At 52.9% G+C, this 16,813-nt stretch overlaps 1 protein-coding gene across 2 annotated transcripts in view; it reads right to left on the reverse strand.

The window, feature by feature from the left end:
• Nucleotides 1–275: 275 nt before the first annotated feature.
• GPT2 (glutamic--pyruvic transaminase 2) overlaps nt 276–16,813 on the reverse strand; it is a 32,492-nt gene continuing 15,954 nt past the window's right edge. For both annotated transcript variants that reach the window (XM_058674498.1, XM_004583822.2), the window contains exons 5-12: nt 16,102–16,235; nt 13,971–14,214; nt 9,518–9,597; nt 7,179–7,315; nt 4,349–4,523; nt 3,062–3,217; nt 2,083–2,195; nt 276–867 (exon numbers count right to left, since the gene is read on the reverse strand). In XM_058674498.1, the coding sequence (XP_058530481.1) occupies nt 777–867; nt 2,083–2,195; nt 3,062–3,217; nt 4,349–4,523; nt 7,179–7,315; nt 9,518–9,597; nt 13,971–14,214; nt 16,102–16,235 (1,130 nt within the window). In that variant the 3' untranslated portion in view covers nt 276–776. The remainder of the gene's footprint in view (nt 868–2,082; nt 2,196–3,061; nt 3,218–4,348; nt 4,524–7,178; nt 7,316–9,517; nt 9,598–13,970; nt 14,215–16,101; nt 16,236–16,813) is intronic.

Below are 16,813 nucleotides of genomic sequence, written 5' to 3' on the forward strand. Positions count from 1 at the left end.
TTACCAGGCAGCATCCCTCTAACTGGGAGTTTTCTGGGCTGTATCTGTAACCCTGAAGTCCAGGGTAACCTCCTGGACACGGGTCCCAGGCTCGGCATGTCCAAGAGGATCCTTCGTCCCTAAAACAGTGGCTAGGCAGAGTTCTCCCTGGCGGCTGGTGCAGCTCAGAAGTGCAGGCTTTAGGCCAGTCATCCTTTGCAGGATTATCTTGACCTTTGGCAGTCTCCTCCGCTGTCCACCACAACCTAGGCCGACCTGGGTGCCACTGCCTTTGCTTCTCTTTGAAATGGTGAGCCTCATGGCAGCAGGCTCAGTCCCCACGGACTTGTGGGCCCTACTGTTGGAAAGACTAGATTTTTCACACCACTAAGGGTTTTATTTTGCAGATCACGTTTGCTGAGTTTTAGATTTCCAATCGTCCAGCAGTGAAGTCGGGCATGTCCCAACACCTGCTGGAGTCTGGATCTGGAACAACCCCCACGGCTCACTCTGGTTGTGGGAAACCCCGAATGGACTGCTCCCAAAGCATTAACACTAACAGAGATCTCGAGACCCTTAGCCACACCTGCTGAGCAAGTCCCTCTACTTTAGTTGCAGCAAGAAACAGGGTCTCCAAGGTTTCCTCAGAAGACAAGTGCTCCCAACATCAAGGCACGAAGAAAGACGTCTCCTGGGCCAACTGAGGCCTGCGGCAGAGCCGCTGGGGGAGGCCAGGCTGGGTGGCGGGAGGCCAAGCCCAGGACAGGTCCCCCTGGTTCCCCGGGCCCACAGCGAGCTCATGCGTACTTCTCCAGGAACTTTATGTGGAAGTCCTTGACCTTCTGGAGCACCGTCTTCAGCTTCTCCACTGGCGGGAGGATGGTCATCCTGCAGGGAGAGTGAGTAGATGTGGGCGAGAAGCCCTGAGACAGCGCCTGCACGTGTGGAATCGCAGCCCTAGCCTCCACACCGTCTCTCTACTCGACTGACACGCACGCCTAAAATCAAAAAACTAGGCGAGACATTTAAACTAGCCAGGAAAAATCTGCCATTACTGCAGGAGGCCTGCACAGCATTCTGATGGCTACACAGAACTTTCTAGAGTTACTTGGGAACAGCAGGACAATGTCCACGCATAACTCCCTCCCCCTACAGGCATTCCCAGGGGGGTAGGGAGCCAGAGGGAGGGTAGCCTGGGCAGGGGACAGCAGAAAGTGACTGGGGATAGTGGCAGAGGAGAGCCAGCTGGTGAAAATAAGAGGGGAAGCACCCCCACATTGCCATGGTAACCCCTCCAGTCCTGTTAGCCCACTCCTGAAGTAGTCTGCAGCAATGGCTGAGGTGCTCCTGACAGAGTGAAACTGTCACCCAGACGTGGGCTGCTCCTCTGGGGACACTCCCGGTAACCATCACTGTAAGTCAGGGCTTGGCTCCACGTGCCACCAGCTTAAGACTATTCCTTTTAGCGTCAGTTATGGGAGACTTGTGAGAGTAGCTTGCATGGAAAAGATGCTGTTCTGAACAGAACGGGCCAAGGAGCCCTTGCAGCGCTGCTCCTGCCAGCTCAGCTCTAGCACCTGCACCAGGAAGAGGGTGGGTCGGTGAGGGAGTGAGGGACAGAGCCCTGGTGTGTGGGACAGAGCCCTGGTGCATGGGGCAGGGACCCAGTGTGTGGCACAGGGCTCCGATGTTTGGGAGCAGGGCTGTGATATGTGGGGACAGGGCTGTGACGTGTGGCGGACAGGGCTGTGACATGTGGAGGACAGGGCTCATCCCCACCCCTGTAGGTACAGCACCTTAAGAGGCAGGGTGGGGCCATGCAGAGCACTGTCCCCAGCACCTGCAGGCCATCACTGCCCTCAGAGAACTTCAAAGGGTCATGCAAATAAATAACAACCATTGGCATGACAGAGGCAGTGAAGGCAAGTGGCAGAACAGCTAAGGACAGCCTCTGGCAGATGACCCTGGGTCACCCAGCTTGCCTCAGTGGGCGAAGGCCTGAGCCTCGCTCTGTGGCAGGATAGGATGGGGTGGCGTGGGTCAGGCCTCCACATATCATCATCTCTCATCTTGTGCTCCCATTACCCCCTGGCCCCATGGTACCTGAAATGATAGGTGCCTTCCCTCTGGCCAAAGCCGCTGCCAGGCACGACACAGATACCTGTCTCCTCCAGGAGCTTCATGCAGTAGAACATGTCTGCGGCCATCTTATGGGCCTGTGGGGGCAGGGGTGAAAAGTACTTGCTGGCCTCACGTCGTACGAGCACTCAAACGCTCAAAGCCAATGCCACCTAAGCAGCAGGTGATCTAATGGTGAGACCTTTCTCCTCCCACCTCCCTTCCGGGAGGAAAAGAACCATGCGGGTAGCTGGAGCAGGAGACCAGACTCCTGACGTCACTGCAGGATGGCTGCGGCATTGGCACTCTGCCGTTCCCTGAGGAATGCCAGTCTGTTTCTTCCCAGGGGACTGCTCAGCAAGGTCGGAGGGTGGCCTCCTGTGTGTCCGGTGAGATCAGGGCCCTGGGCTGCATCCGGCGGGGAGCAAGCTTGTGAGGGGGAGGCTGTTGAGGATGCTCACACACTGCAGTTTGCTCAACCACTGCCGGATTCTCCTGCACTAGTGATTCTGTTGCTGTAGGCTGTGGCTGGGGCCCAGACTCAGATGTAAAACCCAGGCATTTGGGAGGTTCTGGGGGTGGGCTGTGGACCTCAATTCCAGAAACCCCTCTGCCCCAATCCTCCACGTGGGGCCTGTGGTCCCACCCAGGTGACAGGTGTATAAGCCTGGGAAGTGCCTGGTGCTGTCGTCTGGTTGCGTCTTATCCGAGTCCCTCCCTTTGGAGCAGCGGTGTTCTCTGGGCTCCAGTGACGCGGGCTCACCTTGTGTGTGCCCCACCACTACAGTATTGTGCTTGAGCTGGGCCCTTTGTTGTGCTGTTGTGGTACATGCCATCTGACGGAGAGGACTACAAGGTCCAGGACCACAGGATCAGTAGCACCTCTGCTCCCCAGGGCATGCAGCAGCCCGTCCCCCCAACCCAGCCAGGGGAGAGCGCGAGCCAGCCGGACTGCGCCCCAGACCTGAGCCTCCTCCACGGCCTTGGCAGGGATGAGGATCCGAGGAAAGGCATACATGGCTCCCTGCAGGGGGTTGCAGTGGATCCCTGGGACCTGGTTAAACAGGTCTTCCGTCAGCTTCGCTTTCTTGGCGAGGTTCCCCAGGACGGACTCCTTCTCCTGGTGAGAGACAAAGGGCATAGGAGTTAGTCACTGCAGACAAGGACGGCTCCCAGCCACTGGGAGGAGTCACTGGGTGGACTGACAAAAGGCAGGCTTATGTGTGCATATCCACAGCCAGTCATGGAGGTGTGTAATGTCACGCCCAGGAGACTGCCCCAAGCCATGAATACAAGGCAACCCTCAGGACAAAGCCAGGGCACAGCTCTGTGTCATTCCTGAGAGGAAGACCATTCCTGTCCCTCAGACTGGGTGGCCTTAGATGGGATGCCCTAGAGCCACTTCCTTCAGGGAACTCTCAGCCAGGGTGTTGTGCAAGACCAGAGTTGACTGTAGGGTGGGGGAGGGGTAAGCAGGTGCAAGGCTGCAGGTGAGCAGAGAAGCCAGCGTGACTCATCCACACAGAGGCCAACTGGGCCTGTGTGAGGAAGGGCCTTGTGCCACACACTCCCACAGCCACGCACCTGGACAGCAAGGCTCTGAGCTCTGAGCACAAACCAGTCACGAGTTGCTCACAGAGACACGGGGAACACTTGTGTATAGCAGGAATGGAGCTTCAGCTTGGGGTGACCTGTGGGATGGATGCTAGGGACTGACTGTCCATGCTGCCTGGGACAGGTGTCATAGCACCAACCACCTGAGAGGGGTCAGGACGGTCACCTGCTGGTCATATGTTATTTTATATGGGAGACTGGGGACCTGACTTGCTGGTTCTGTAGTTCATAAAGTCTTTGGGAGTCAGGCTTTTGTCAGCTGCCATCAGAGAGCCTGGGCTGGATCATATGGGGTTGGAGGAATCCTGGTGGGGCCAGAGAGGCCAGTGGCCTACAAGCCATGCTGTGCCCACAAACACCTCCATCTTTTCCTCAGCTCAGTGACAAAATCCCCCCCCGGGGGGGGGGGGTCACCAGGACTCAGGTCCTTCCTACTGGGTGCCTCAAAGAGGAGAGGAAGAATAGTCTACCTGCCACATGCAGCCCTGGTCCTCCCTCTTGAAGCCCCAGCCCACTGCATCCTCCAACTTCATCAATTCCTGGGGGGTCTGGGAGGCAGCAAAGGAGACCGAGGGAGCCCCAGGGGCCACATTCATTTAGCCACCTGCCACCTGGCTGGCAGCAGTGACACACTCACCCTGCTGAACTGCTCAAAGGACTCCTCTCCTGGCACAGGCGGGTTCACCACGATGTCCATGGCGGCCTGTCCAGACACTGGCGGGCACAGACGGACAGACAGCAGTTTCACCAGCTGGCTCTTGATCTCAGGGTGCAGGTTGATCACTTCCATGTATCCCCCTCTGTAGCCACATCTGGAGGGAGGGAAGGAGAGGAAGAGGGTAAGAGAGACAGAGAGAAGCCACTCGGCACACAGACCTCAATAAGGTGCCAACGTGGACGGCCAGAACCCACAACCATCCCCACCTCTGCCACCTAAGGCCCAGGAAGGTGGATGTGAGCGATCCCTTGCCCTGACTCCTGGGAAATGGACACACTGAGCTGGCCCCAGTGCTGGGGACCAACACCACAGCTGAGAAGACCAATCCTGAAGGATTCCACAGAGCGCAGCCATCTCTGGATGATCCCCGTCTTTGGATGGTTATGTTACACTTCCATCTTGTTGGAGTCACTGCAGTTTTGGGCTATGTGGTCACAGCAACATAGTCTGGCCTTTGTTCAACACAGGCTCCGGGGGTGGGTACCAACAAGCATCCGCCTGGAGCTGTCTTGGCTGCCTGAAGCACAGGCAAGCTCAGAGGAAGGGCCCAGCTGAGAAAGGAAACAGACACAGCCAGAAGCCAAGAGGCAGGCCCCACTGACATCATCAAACTCCTGTACTTTTTACCAACACAGATTTTTTGAAATGGCGGTTTGGAGTAAGTCACTTCAAGTTCAGTCTTGTCATTTACTGCCAAAACATCTGGCTGAAACCGTCAAATTATACAAAAATAAGCCAGGCTTGTGAAATGAGTTTTTAAAAACTCTCTAAGCCAGATCGACAATGGCAGCCGTACCTTTGGGAGCTTTGGTCTGGTGGCTCAGATCAATGATTAATTACAGAACACTGCAAGGCCCGGTGACCTCCCTGTGTGCGCCCCACCTCCAACCTCACAGCACCTGTGTGATCTCGCTGCTGAACTGAACTGGCAATGAGAGATTCCACCTGACTCCCCCGTGCTGGACATTCCAAGGCAGCTTTCTGAGCAGCACCTCAGCAAGGCTTCCCATAACAATTGTAGAGAGGCAGAGTGTCCTGGGTAATCCTCTGCTAATGAGCAGAAAATCAAGCTGAGCAGAGCTGTCTAATCCTAGATGATTCGGGACTGCAAACAGCAGGGCAGAACTCAGCATACCAACATCCGGGAGCATGAAGAGATGAGGGGCAGGTGCAGGCTCATCATCTCAATCACAAATAAGCTAATAGACAACAGATCTGCTGAGAAAGAATCACTCAGTGTATGGAGTCCAGGAGAGCATATCAAATAAAGCCAGGTCAGCTCTCTTGACCTGGCCAGGGTATCTCCTCCTTTAGTTGCAGACTTCCTGCCTAACAACCGAGAAACTTCTACACGCCAACACTCAGCACCAAAGAAATGCCCTTGGCTGCCCCCTTGGCTCACTGCTCCCTCCTTCTTGGGATCCTTTGCCACTTTCTACTCTCCTCGCTCATTCTCTGGGCACCGGGGGTTGCAGCCCAGTCCTCAGACACTCCTTGGTATGAGACAACACTAACAACCCACACACCATGTCTCCCACATACCCGTCTCCACCTGGACACCAAACAGCTGTTGACAACCGTACCATGTCCAAGAGCAAACCATCTTGTTTGCTGATCCCATCAGCCCCATCCTTCCTGCAGCCTGAACGGGAAACCTTGGACTCACCCTTGGTGTCTCTCACACCCTTCTTCTCCTTCAGCACCTCCTGTCAACTCCACTCCCAAATGCTTCTAAGATCTTCTGCCCATCTTTACCCAGGAGGACTGCAGCAGCCTTCTGCCAAGAGTCCCTGTTTCTTCCCCCTGCCCAGCCCCACAGCAACCAGGAGCATAGGAAAACACCATTCAGGGGAGAGCACACCTGTGACCATACACTCCAGCGGCTTCCATCACATTGGGTAAAAGCGCAAAGCAATCAAAGTGGCCCAGGTCATCTGCGTCCTGCCACTTCTCGGGTCTCAACCTTTGCCACTTGGCCCAAGCCTGCTCCAGTCCAGCCTCCTTGCTCTTCACACCAGCTCAGGGCTTTCACACTGTGCTCCCGCTGCCTGGAATGTTCTTCCCCAAGTATCTGCCTAGCTCCTTCCTTCCCCGCCCTGCGGCTCAGAGCGTAGCAGCCCACTGGGGCTGTGGTCTTCCAGCCTATGACCCCCATCCCCACTTCCAGGTTCCTAACAATTCTTTGATTACTTTTTTTCCTGACACATGATTTTACTCTTTGTTCACCTGGACATGAACTCTGTGAAACCAGGGATTGTAGCAGTTACTGCCAAGATCGTAGCAAATACTTGGCAAATGTTAGCTGAAGGAACAAATGCTAGTCTGAAGCTGACTTCCTGGCCCCTGGGGTCACCCAGAGCTGGGTGGCCTTGTAGAGCTTGGTCATCACCCTAATATCGTTGTCCACTCAATCTGCTCTCCCTCACTCCCTAGACTCCAATGTTGCAGCAATGGTTAGAGGGTTGGCAAGTGTCAGCAGCTACTGTGGGGCTGTTTTCAGGCCCATCATTTTCAGCCCGCATCCTTTGGGCCACCACCTCATCTTATTTCAGCCTCTGTACAGGCGTTATCCACACACCCTCAGGGAGGCACAGCCTGTCTCTTCCTACTTCTTAAACCACTAGAGGCCACAGCGAAGAGCCATCTCGCCTCTGTCCAAGTGGGTAGACTTCAGGGCACAGCCGAGGAGGAGGCAGCTTTGAGGTCAAGCAGGCCCAGGATGGTGGGAGGGAGGCTGGGACCAACATACTCGCCCATGTAGCCCTTGGAGGTGGAGTGGAAGGAGGCGAGCTCCACGTTGTTGGAATATTCAGGCCCCATCTCATAAAGCACCTTCTTAAAGGAGTGGAATTTGCAGTCCGGAGAGTACACGTTGTCCTGGTACACCTGCAGGGAAGGACATGACAGGGACAGTCACTGAGAGTCCTTCTGAGAGGCAGGTGGCTGCCAAGGGTGGCCAGGGGCCAGAGCCTGGGGAGAGGGTTAGCCTGCCGTCAAGACCTAGTCCTGCATGGACCAGCCAGTCTTTTCGCCTCCAGGGATGAGCCACAACATGCCTGAAGGAACATTCCAGAACAAACAAGGAGGATGGCCTCAGGTTGGACACTGAGCATTAATAGCTCAGGAGCTCAATTTTTCCCCAGTCACTCTCAAGCTTCCTGGCCACCTCATCCGACCAGCAATCCTCCCAGGCCGTCCATCTTCTCAAGTAAAACGGCCCCTTAAAGTACCACATTTACTTTCTTTGACAACAAAGATAACCAGAGCAGTTGCTGCACCTGTTCTCTGGCCTGCTGACTCGAAGCACTAGCCTGGATGTTTCCTTTACCACACTTAGTCTGGAAATATTTTGGGTTTTCTTTGCCAGAGCAGCATATACACCAACTTTGTCCCTTGTTGTACCCAGAGTCTGGCAGGCAAACATGTGGCTCTGCCTGCCCCCTGGTCTGGAATCAGGGAAGCAGAAGCTTTCGCTGTGGCTTGGTCTCAGACAAGGCCAGAACCATCGTTCAGACCCCGAGGGCATGTCTGCACACAGGTCACAAGGAACACTTCGGGTCTCTCTGCTACCCCTCCTCTCCTTTAAGACCGGAAGCTCCGGCCCTTTGACTATGAATTACCGCAAGTCTGTTGGGAAAGCTGTGTGTATGTGGGGGCGGGAGGACACTAGGGAGGGAAGGCAGCAAGGCAATGTGCCAGAAGCAACAGCCAGAAAAAAAGATAAAATGAAAATGAGATGTCGGGCCCGGGGCAATAGCGTAGCAGTTAAGGTCCTCGCCTTGCATGCGTGTGGGATCCCATATGGGCGCCGGTTCTAATCCCAGTGGCCCCAGTTCTAATCCCAGCGGTCCCACTTCCCATCCAGCTCCCTGCTTGTGGCCTGGGAAGGCAGCTGAGGACAACCCAAGGCCCTGGGACCCTGCACCCGCGTGGGAGACCTGGAAGAGCTCCTGGCTTCGGATTGGCTCAGCTCCAGCCGTTGCGGCTCACTTGAGGAGTGAACCACTGAACGGAAGATCTTCCTCTCTGTCTCTCCTCCTCTCGGTATATTTGCCTTTCTAATAAAAATAAATAAATCTTCAAAAAAGAGAGAAAGAAAATGAGATTGGGGGGAGCCTCAATTTTTTTGCTTGCAGAGGCTGGCATCATGGCACGGTAGGTTAAGCCATTGCTTACAACTCTGGCATCTCATATGAGCACTGGTCCGAGTCCCAGCCGCTCCGTTTCTGATCTACTTCTCTAATGATGAGCCTGCCTCTTACACGGGAGATCCGGATGGCATTCCAGGTTCCCGTCCTGGGTGTGGGCCAGCCCTGGCTATTGCAGCCATATGGGGAGTGAACCAGTGGACCGAAGATTCTCTCTATAACTTTCAATTAAATAATAAAGTAAATCTGTAAAACAGGAAAACAATGGCTAGGCCTGGGCTCCAGAACTGGGCTTCAACTCCTCAGGGCTGTTGTGTGAATGAAATGACAGGCATGCGAGCGGCAGAAGGCTCAGAACTGCAGCTTTAGGGACCAGGCGTTCACACTCCCTTCTTGGGTCAGTGCACCTTGGTCTACCCTCTGGGAAAGCCATCGTTCTTTGGGTGGTTTGTGGAGACTGGACACAAGGCAGAGATCTTGCTCTGGACCCGGCCAGTTTGCATGATGCAAGCCACAGGCCACACTGACTAGTTCAACAGAGAGGGCATGACTCAAGTTGAACCCATGAGGCTCAACTCTCAAACGTTTGCTGGAACTCAGGATGAAAAGCCCCCTTTCTAGACTGGGAAGATAACAAGCCTGAGTAGGTAGCTACCAGAGAGATGGGAAAAGCAGTGAACCTGGAAGATCCAGTCTGAGTCTCTCAATCAAGTCACACTTCATTATTATTATTATTATTTTAAGCTTAAAGTAATGTGGATTAAATTCTGAAATTTATAAAAATCTAAATCAATATAGGAATAACTTAGGTCATAGCCTCACTGAATATGCTCACCAATTGGCCCAAATCCCTCTTTCTGGCTGCAGAAAATCAGGGCTAGACCCATCCCCCAAAGGGTGCTCCCCCTCCCCTGGGACGGGGGGCTAGCACTGCTCTTACCTCATCAGCCAGGAGAAAGAGCTTCTCTTCCCAGGCAAAGTGAATCACTTCTTCTATGCACTTTCTGCTTTGTACCTGGCCTATAAAATCCCCAAGAAAACCAGAATGTACGTTGTCATGCTTTTTAAGTGGTCCCCGGGTCAGAATCCCACAGAGAATCCCACGGGTGTCCCGTGTTCTCTCAAGAGCCCAAGAGTCACCCTCTCTTGCTGCTGTGAGTGGCAGTGGGCTCAGTCTCCAAGGACTCTGGTTTGGTTCCATCTGTTTCACTCACTCAAGTTGGGTATGCGGAGGGAATAACATTTCACATTGAGCTTTCTTGTCATTCTCAAGACAAGTGTGTGTGTGCGCATGCTGGAGGACAGAAAGGCCAAACGTGCCAAAAAGAACAGGAAAATAAATCTATGAGCTTAGGTGCTCCTCTGACTATACCCCGGCAGCCAATGACTTTGAGAACTGCACTGACTGGTAGCTGGGTGGCATGACCAGACTTCCTCTCCCGGGGAGCATGTATGAGTTCCCTGAGTCAGACCCGGCAGGTGCTCAAGGACTATCAGCCAATGAGTGAGTCTGGCCACCAGCCATGGTGTCAGCTGTTGGCTGCTCCTGCGGTGGCAGGCCTTGCCGCAGACCCAGGACGAGTATTCAAGCTTTCCTAGGCCTGATCTCCTTTCAAGACTCAACTCAACATTGACAGAGGAAACATTCACCCCCTGTTTTAGAGACTAACCCAGCAGTTCACCGGAAACACCCCAGGAACAAGTGAAGAAAGGAACGAAGGCAACAATTCGGAAATGACCTTTGCCCGCTATTTCCGGAGATCCACGTTGAGCGTGGCTCTGGGACTGCCTGGTGTGTTCCCAGTAAACTCCGGGAAAGCAGCACTACCAGGAGGCTTCCAGACTTCTTACCAAAGGCCAGTATGGACACGGGTATACAGGAAGCCACATGCATTACGGAGGTGTATGGATACATACACACATGCTATTTTTATATGGACACATGCACATGTTACTTCCATGTAAACACATATATCTTGATATAAAGGATGTGGAATATATAAATTTTATGAAAACAGTGGGCATTTGATACAAATGGTTAAGACATCACGTAGGATGCCAGAACCCCCTATCAGAGTGCCTGAGTTTGAGGCTCAGCTGCACTTTTTAAGTCCAGCTTCCTGCTAATACACCTTCTGGGAGACAACATGCTGGGGCCCATGGGGTGGATGTGGAGGACACGAAGGTGTGAAGAGTATTGTTCCATTGCAAGCAGGGCTGCAAGGAATTTCCCGCTGCACAGCAGGGCCCAGCGGATGTCTCTACAGCCACCTGAATGCAGCTCCACCTTCCTTTGCATGGACAGGAGACCACCCTGTGTCCATTTCAGGCATTGTTTGCTGTGGTGGAGTTGGCTTTTTACTATCAATGTGAGCTTGGAGGTTAATGTTAATAACTTGCAAAAAGGCCTTTTATTATTCATGCTGTCTTGGCTGGCCCCATTGACCCTATGCAAATGAAGGGATCTGTGGTTAAGGTTTCATCCTTTCCTTGATCTTTAGGTTCTCCTTTTCTTTGTGATACAAGATTGAGTTGCAGAAATACAAATTGTAGTAGGAACTTCTATTGAGGTTTTAGATGAAACAAATAGCAGAATTATTCTTGGGATACACTCACTTGACCATGACGTCAAAAGCCTGTGCCAGAGTTTGTGAAGTTTTCTGTATAAATAAAGGGGACAACTTTCTTGCCTTTGTCCATTGTGATCATGAAATTGTAGCGGTCCATTTCTTTTCTACATCTACTCCAAGCACCCTCCTTAAGTTCTGAACTCAACTGGAGCTGGGCTCCAGCAGCAACTGGGTCCCTGCTTCCCATGTGGGAAGTAGTCTGAGTTCTAGGCTCCTAGCTTTGGCCAGGATCAGCCCCAGCTGCGGCAGGCATTTGGGAATGAACCATCAACTGGAACACACTTCTCTCTCCTGCTACCCCTCAAATAGATAAGAACTAAGATATGCATATTTTTATCTATGCAACAATGTAGGCACACACACACCACACAGTAGGTCTTCAAACAGTTCATGGAAAATGTATATTATAAAAAATTATGCAGTTTTTTTGCATCAAAATAGATTAATTTCACTTCCCACGGATTTTTTAAAGCCCCTCACACATGTCTCTTACAAGGGTGTGACCTGATTCAGCCACCATTCACGCCTAACCTAAGTAATGGATCAATTTCTCTCCCAAGAGACACACTCTTAAGAGACTGTCGTGCAGGCACCAGGCAGGCTTCAAACAAGCTCAGGTTGTGGGGCTCCAGGGGCATGGCCAGTCCTGGTTTCTATAGGGAAACAGCAGCTGTTTCCATGGACAACTAGCAGGACAGAATCTGCCTGCAAATCCTCCTGGTCTTGCCTTCTCATGCTTACGTAATGCCAAATAATATTCCGTTGGGAGCAAGTTTTTGAGCACCAGAATAAGCCCTGTGCACTAAAAATGCTAAGAGGTCCTCAAAAACCTTTGGACCAACGGAGGAAATGAGACTTAACGTAAGTAAATAATTCCACGGATGTGTATGATACAAACCTGAGGATAAGGACAGTGCTTATTTCTCCCCAGTGTCTGGGACAGAAAAGTCATGTAGAGGGGCAAATGCAGGGACCGTGTTGGAGAAGCAAGTCCCATGGCTTTCGTGGGGCCAGGAGCAGCTGTGCCCAGCTTCGGAGTCTGAGCCAAAGGTTGCAAATAGTCTTCAAGTGCTTCGCACCAGAAGCTAGACCAAAGCAATCTGTCACAAAGTGGCAGGATCACTTGCTGCATGTGCCTGCTGAACACTCTATCCTTCTTAGAGCAACATATCAGGTCTGTCTTGCAAGGGACCCCAGCACCGGGCTCATCAGCATCACAGTGATGTCACTAGTTCAGGAGCACACAGGTGACCTAACTGGCTAATCAGAGCTGGCCTGGGACTGTGGGTACCACTATGGGAGAGGCTTTCCCTTTCCACTTGCTCAGCAGGTAGGTAATGGTTGAAGCAGGCCACTCCTATGGCACAGCCCAGGCCATTTTGGCACCTTTCAGCCAAACTGGCCACAGCGTGTGGCACAAACAAGACACAAACACTTCACAGGTGGGTTTCTATTTGCCACCCGCTCTTTCCTGGGAGATGACGGGCTGTCACATATTTAGGACCCTGGACTGTGCGCACGAATCAACAATACTAAAAATCAAAACTGCTTATTTGGATGCGCACTCACAAAGTGCTTTTACTTAGAACAGGAAAATCTCTGGCAGTTACTTGTTGCCAGACAGCTGGGGCGAGAGATTTCTATAAACACCCAATCGGGAAAGTACTGACTAGAACACAAGCCGGATGAGTCTCTCCTGAATTACTGTTGGACTTGTTATTTCAAGTGTGGTCCAGCATAATTATCACCCAGGAGCTTAACTAGAAATGCAAATTTACAAGCCTGAGCACATCACAAACCATGGGGCTGGGCCCTGGCAGTCTGTAATGTGACAAGCTACAATTGCAAGACCACTATCTTAGGCAGCAGTTCTCAGTCGGCCCCTGTGGCACAAAACAGATGCTCAGAGAGAGAGTCAGGGGCTTGGCTTGGACTCGGGAAGCTCTGGGGGGGGGGGCGCTCCCTTTGGGATTCCTACCCTGAGTGAGAACTATTTCATCACTGTTAAGAGTCTTAGCCCCTTCCCCCGCAGAGGAGCTGTGGTAAACAGACCAGGGTTCCTGCCAGCTGCAGCCGGTTCAGCACTCAGGAATTCAAGTGGTGCCCTCAGCTGATTGAGGCATCATTTGATGTTCCCGAGCAGCGGAACAATCAGCTCCAACACGCTCTGGCCCCGACCCAGATTTGCTCAGCAAAGGAGGCGCCAGGAGTGCTTGTTCTCTGAACAGCATCAGGCACAGAGGAACACCGCAGAGCTGTGCACCTTTTTTTTTTTTCCTTAAAGAAAAATATGCAAAATGGGGTACCTTTCAATTTCTAGAAACAACAGCCTTTTTTCTTTTTTTTAAACAGGGTATATTTGCTTTTGTTTTTAGTATGATATTTCTCAGGCCTCAAGCTACACAGAGGTGCTGTGTCAAAAAGTGAGGACAAGACGCAACACATAAAAATGCACATACAAGCATCCTGAACAGCAGTTTGAATAACAAATGGGAAGGAAGGTCAAACGAGGCCTCCGACGGATGCTGAGTGATGTAAACAATCTCCAGGAGGACAGTTTTCACCAACGTAAGGACAGGAAAGAAAACACACAACTCCACCCAAGCAAACGCCTCCAGTTGCTCACCTCTGGAGGCAAATGTGGCGGCTTTGTGTTAGCAAACGGCAGTAGGAAACCGGGGCAGGGAGGACCGCACAGCATTGAACTCTGTAGTGCCCGGATGTACGGAACCCAAGCAACCAGCAAGGGAGCAAAGTACAGACCTGTGGGGTTCCCAGGGTTGATGATGCACAGCACCTTGGGGTCACAGTGGTCTTTGGCCTCCCGAACTGCCCGCCGGAGCTCGTTCACGTTCAGGGCCCAGCAGTTCTCCTCATCCAGGTAGTAGTTCACCTGGACGGCGCCGAGCTCGGAGATGACTGCCGAGTAGAGGGGGTACTGTGGGATGGGGATCATCACCCCCGTTCGGGACTTGCCACCCCCGGAGACGAGGATCTTCAGGGTTGTCTGCAATGGAAACAGCACATTTAGGAGGCCCCTGCCACTTCCCACTCCTGGAAACTGATGAGCAGACAAGCCCTAAGCCCAGGGTAACCTGTGCAAGCACCGTCAGTGCCCCAAGTCTGTACCTCCTAGGGCTGTTGGAAGCACAAAGAGTTCTGAGCTCAATGTGTGGCAGATAGTTAAGACTCAGTACTTAGTGCATGTTCTCAGTACTTCTGAAACCGGAACTGGCCGTGTTTCACAATCATTTTTGACTCAGCCCTGAAACCCTGCCCTGGGGTGTCTGGGGGTGTGGTCCAAGAATCTGTGCAGAAATGGGATAAAAATATTCATCTACTGCCACCAGATGGCGCTTCAACCCATTTTCAGGGATTGAGGGATTGTGGAGAGAAACCAAGCCATGGAAATCCAGTGCGGTGTTCGCGGAGGTGGCAACAACTAATTAGTAAGCCAAAACCCTCTGCAGAGAGTCGCCACCTTACACATGGGGGTAAGCCTTTTCAGGCTCAGTTCCTTGCAACACGCAACTGTTTGGTTGTTTTCACAGAAGCATGTGGGTCCCTCCCTCCCCTGCTCCAGGCCCCTGGCCCCTGCAGGGCTTCTCTGAGACCCCCCCCCCCCCCCACAGCATGAGGCTGGAGCCGCAGCCCTAGTGCTACAATTCCAAATGTCCTAAGAACTGACTGAAAGTGGTCAGATCACTTCACGTGGCTAGGCCCGCTTCCTTCCTCCTTCAACAAGTGCTGAATTCACTGGAAGGACTATGGGAAAGGAAATCAAGCACTCAAACAACAGGAGAGAAGGCCCCGAGACAAACCCAGCTCACTGCTCCCAGGGTAGGCAGAACAGAGGCGCTGAAGAGAATGGTGGCTATGGACACCCAAGCTCCGCCTCCTCTGGGCAACTCACAGGACCCCCGGGGCTGCATCTCCTGTGGGCCAAATTCCACATGTCCCCTCCAAGCTCCTCACACCCACCACACCCACTCCCAGCCAACACATCAACTTGAGAGCATCATTCCATGCTCCTCCCTTCACAGCCTTCCTTGGCTCTCCATTTCTCAGAACAGTGACCCTGGACGTGGCCTCCTTCACTGGACTCTTGGCTTCCACTCCGGCCTCTGCCAGTTCACTTGTTCCCCTTCTCTGTCTGCTCAGCCTCCCCGGGAAGGGATTCTGCCCCGACCCCACCTTCCCTTCCTGTGGAAGTGGTGCCATGAGGCTCACTGTCGTGATCTCAATGCTGCTGTGTACCAGCACTACAGTGGGGGAGGGATCGAGGCCTGTTTTTCACACCCAAGGCCTCCCCAGCGCCTGGCATGCTGCCTGGCTCCAGCATGGAACCCTAGGGTGCCCCATGGCTCACTGACGTGTGAGGTGTGCCCTGGGTGAAAATTGAGGCTGAAGATGTCACCTACTACGCCACTTTATGGTCTAAGATCCTGCTGGCTTTGACTCAGAGCTGCCTGCTTGACCTGGACATAAACCAGGGCTCTTCCGCCCACTGAAATCTACCTTATTGCTGTGGACTTTGGCCTCTGCACATCTTCACGTCCCCCTCCCACCAAACAGCAGAAATAGGCTGATGCCTACTGACGGAGGGGCGGGATCTCATCAGACCCCCACTCACAGTACCCCTCCCACTTCCTTTCCTCTGTTATCCTGTTCTCAATACTCTTCTACCACAACCAGTTGCCTCTTTGCCTTCCGGGGACATAAAGTGCTGAGAATCTAACAATGAGGAGGCAAGGACTGTTGATTTCCAGGGCAGTGGCCATCCTTCTTCACCAGGCCACTGCCCTGGAACTAGCCAGTTCTAATGCATGGCCCCAACATGCAAGACGGTTCACGTGGGTGAGCCCTGGGTGATAACATGGGATATCCCACGTACAGTAATGCCATCGCTAGCTCCAGTGGTCAGGTAGATGTTGTCTGGGTCTGCAGGGACACCGCCATCCCGCCTGGTAATGTAGGCAGCCACATCTTCACGGATGCAGTTGACACCCTGGCTGGCACTGTAAGATCCTGGAACAGAACAAGCAAGATGGCAATCAGAGGCAGCAGGGAGTACTCACACAACTCACGGGGGGGAAGAATGAACGGTAGGGTAGGGCTCTTGGGTGGGGTCCAACTCCCACTGTTCTGGACTCTGGAACTGTGACAAGCTGCTTAACATTTGTCTGGGCCTCACCCATCCATCCAGCCAATCATCTAACCATTGACTCGGTCATTCACTCCCCCAGTGTGCGCCTGTTTTAAGTTTAGCATTATTTTAGGCCCTGGCTTCCAATGAGTCACATGGTGCCTACACCATCTATATGTTTTACGACAAAGGAAATCAGCAGAGAGGTTGCTACACAGCATAGGGGAAGAGCCACTGCCTTACATGGGATGTCAGCATCCGTGTCAGTGCCAACGCACTTCTGACTCTGTCCCTGTCAATGGTCTGGGACAGGCAGTGGAAGGTGGCCTGAATGGTTGGGCCCCTGGCACCCACAATGGAGACTCAGAAAAGTCTCCAGGGTTCAGTCTGTCCCAATCCTAGCAGTTACAGCCACTTGGGGAGTGAACTAGCAGATGGAACACCCCTACTTCTGACTTTA

This window comes from Ochotona princeps, chromosome 16 (assembly GCF_030435755.1).
Source record: "Ochotona princeps isolate mOchPri1 chromosome 16, mOchPri1.hap1, whole genome shotgun sequence".
Taxonomy (NCBI): domain Eukaryota; kingdom Metazoa; phylum Chordata; class Mammalia; order Lagomorpha; family Ochotonidae; genus Ochotona; species Ochotona princeps.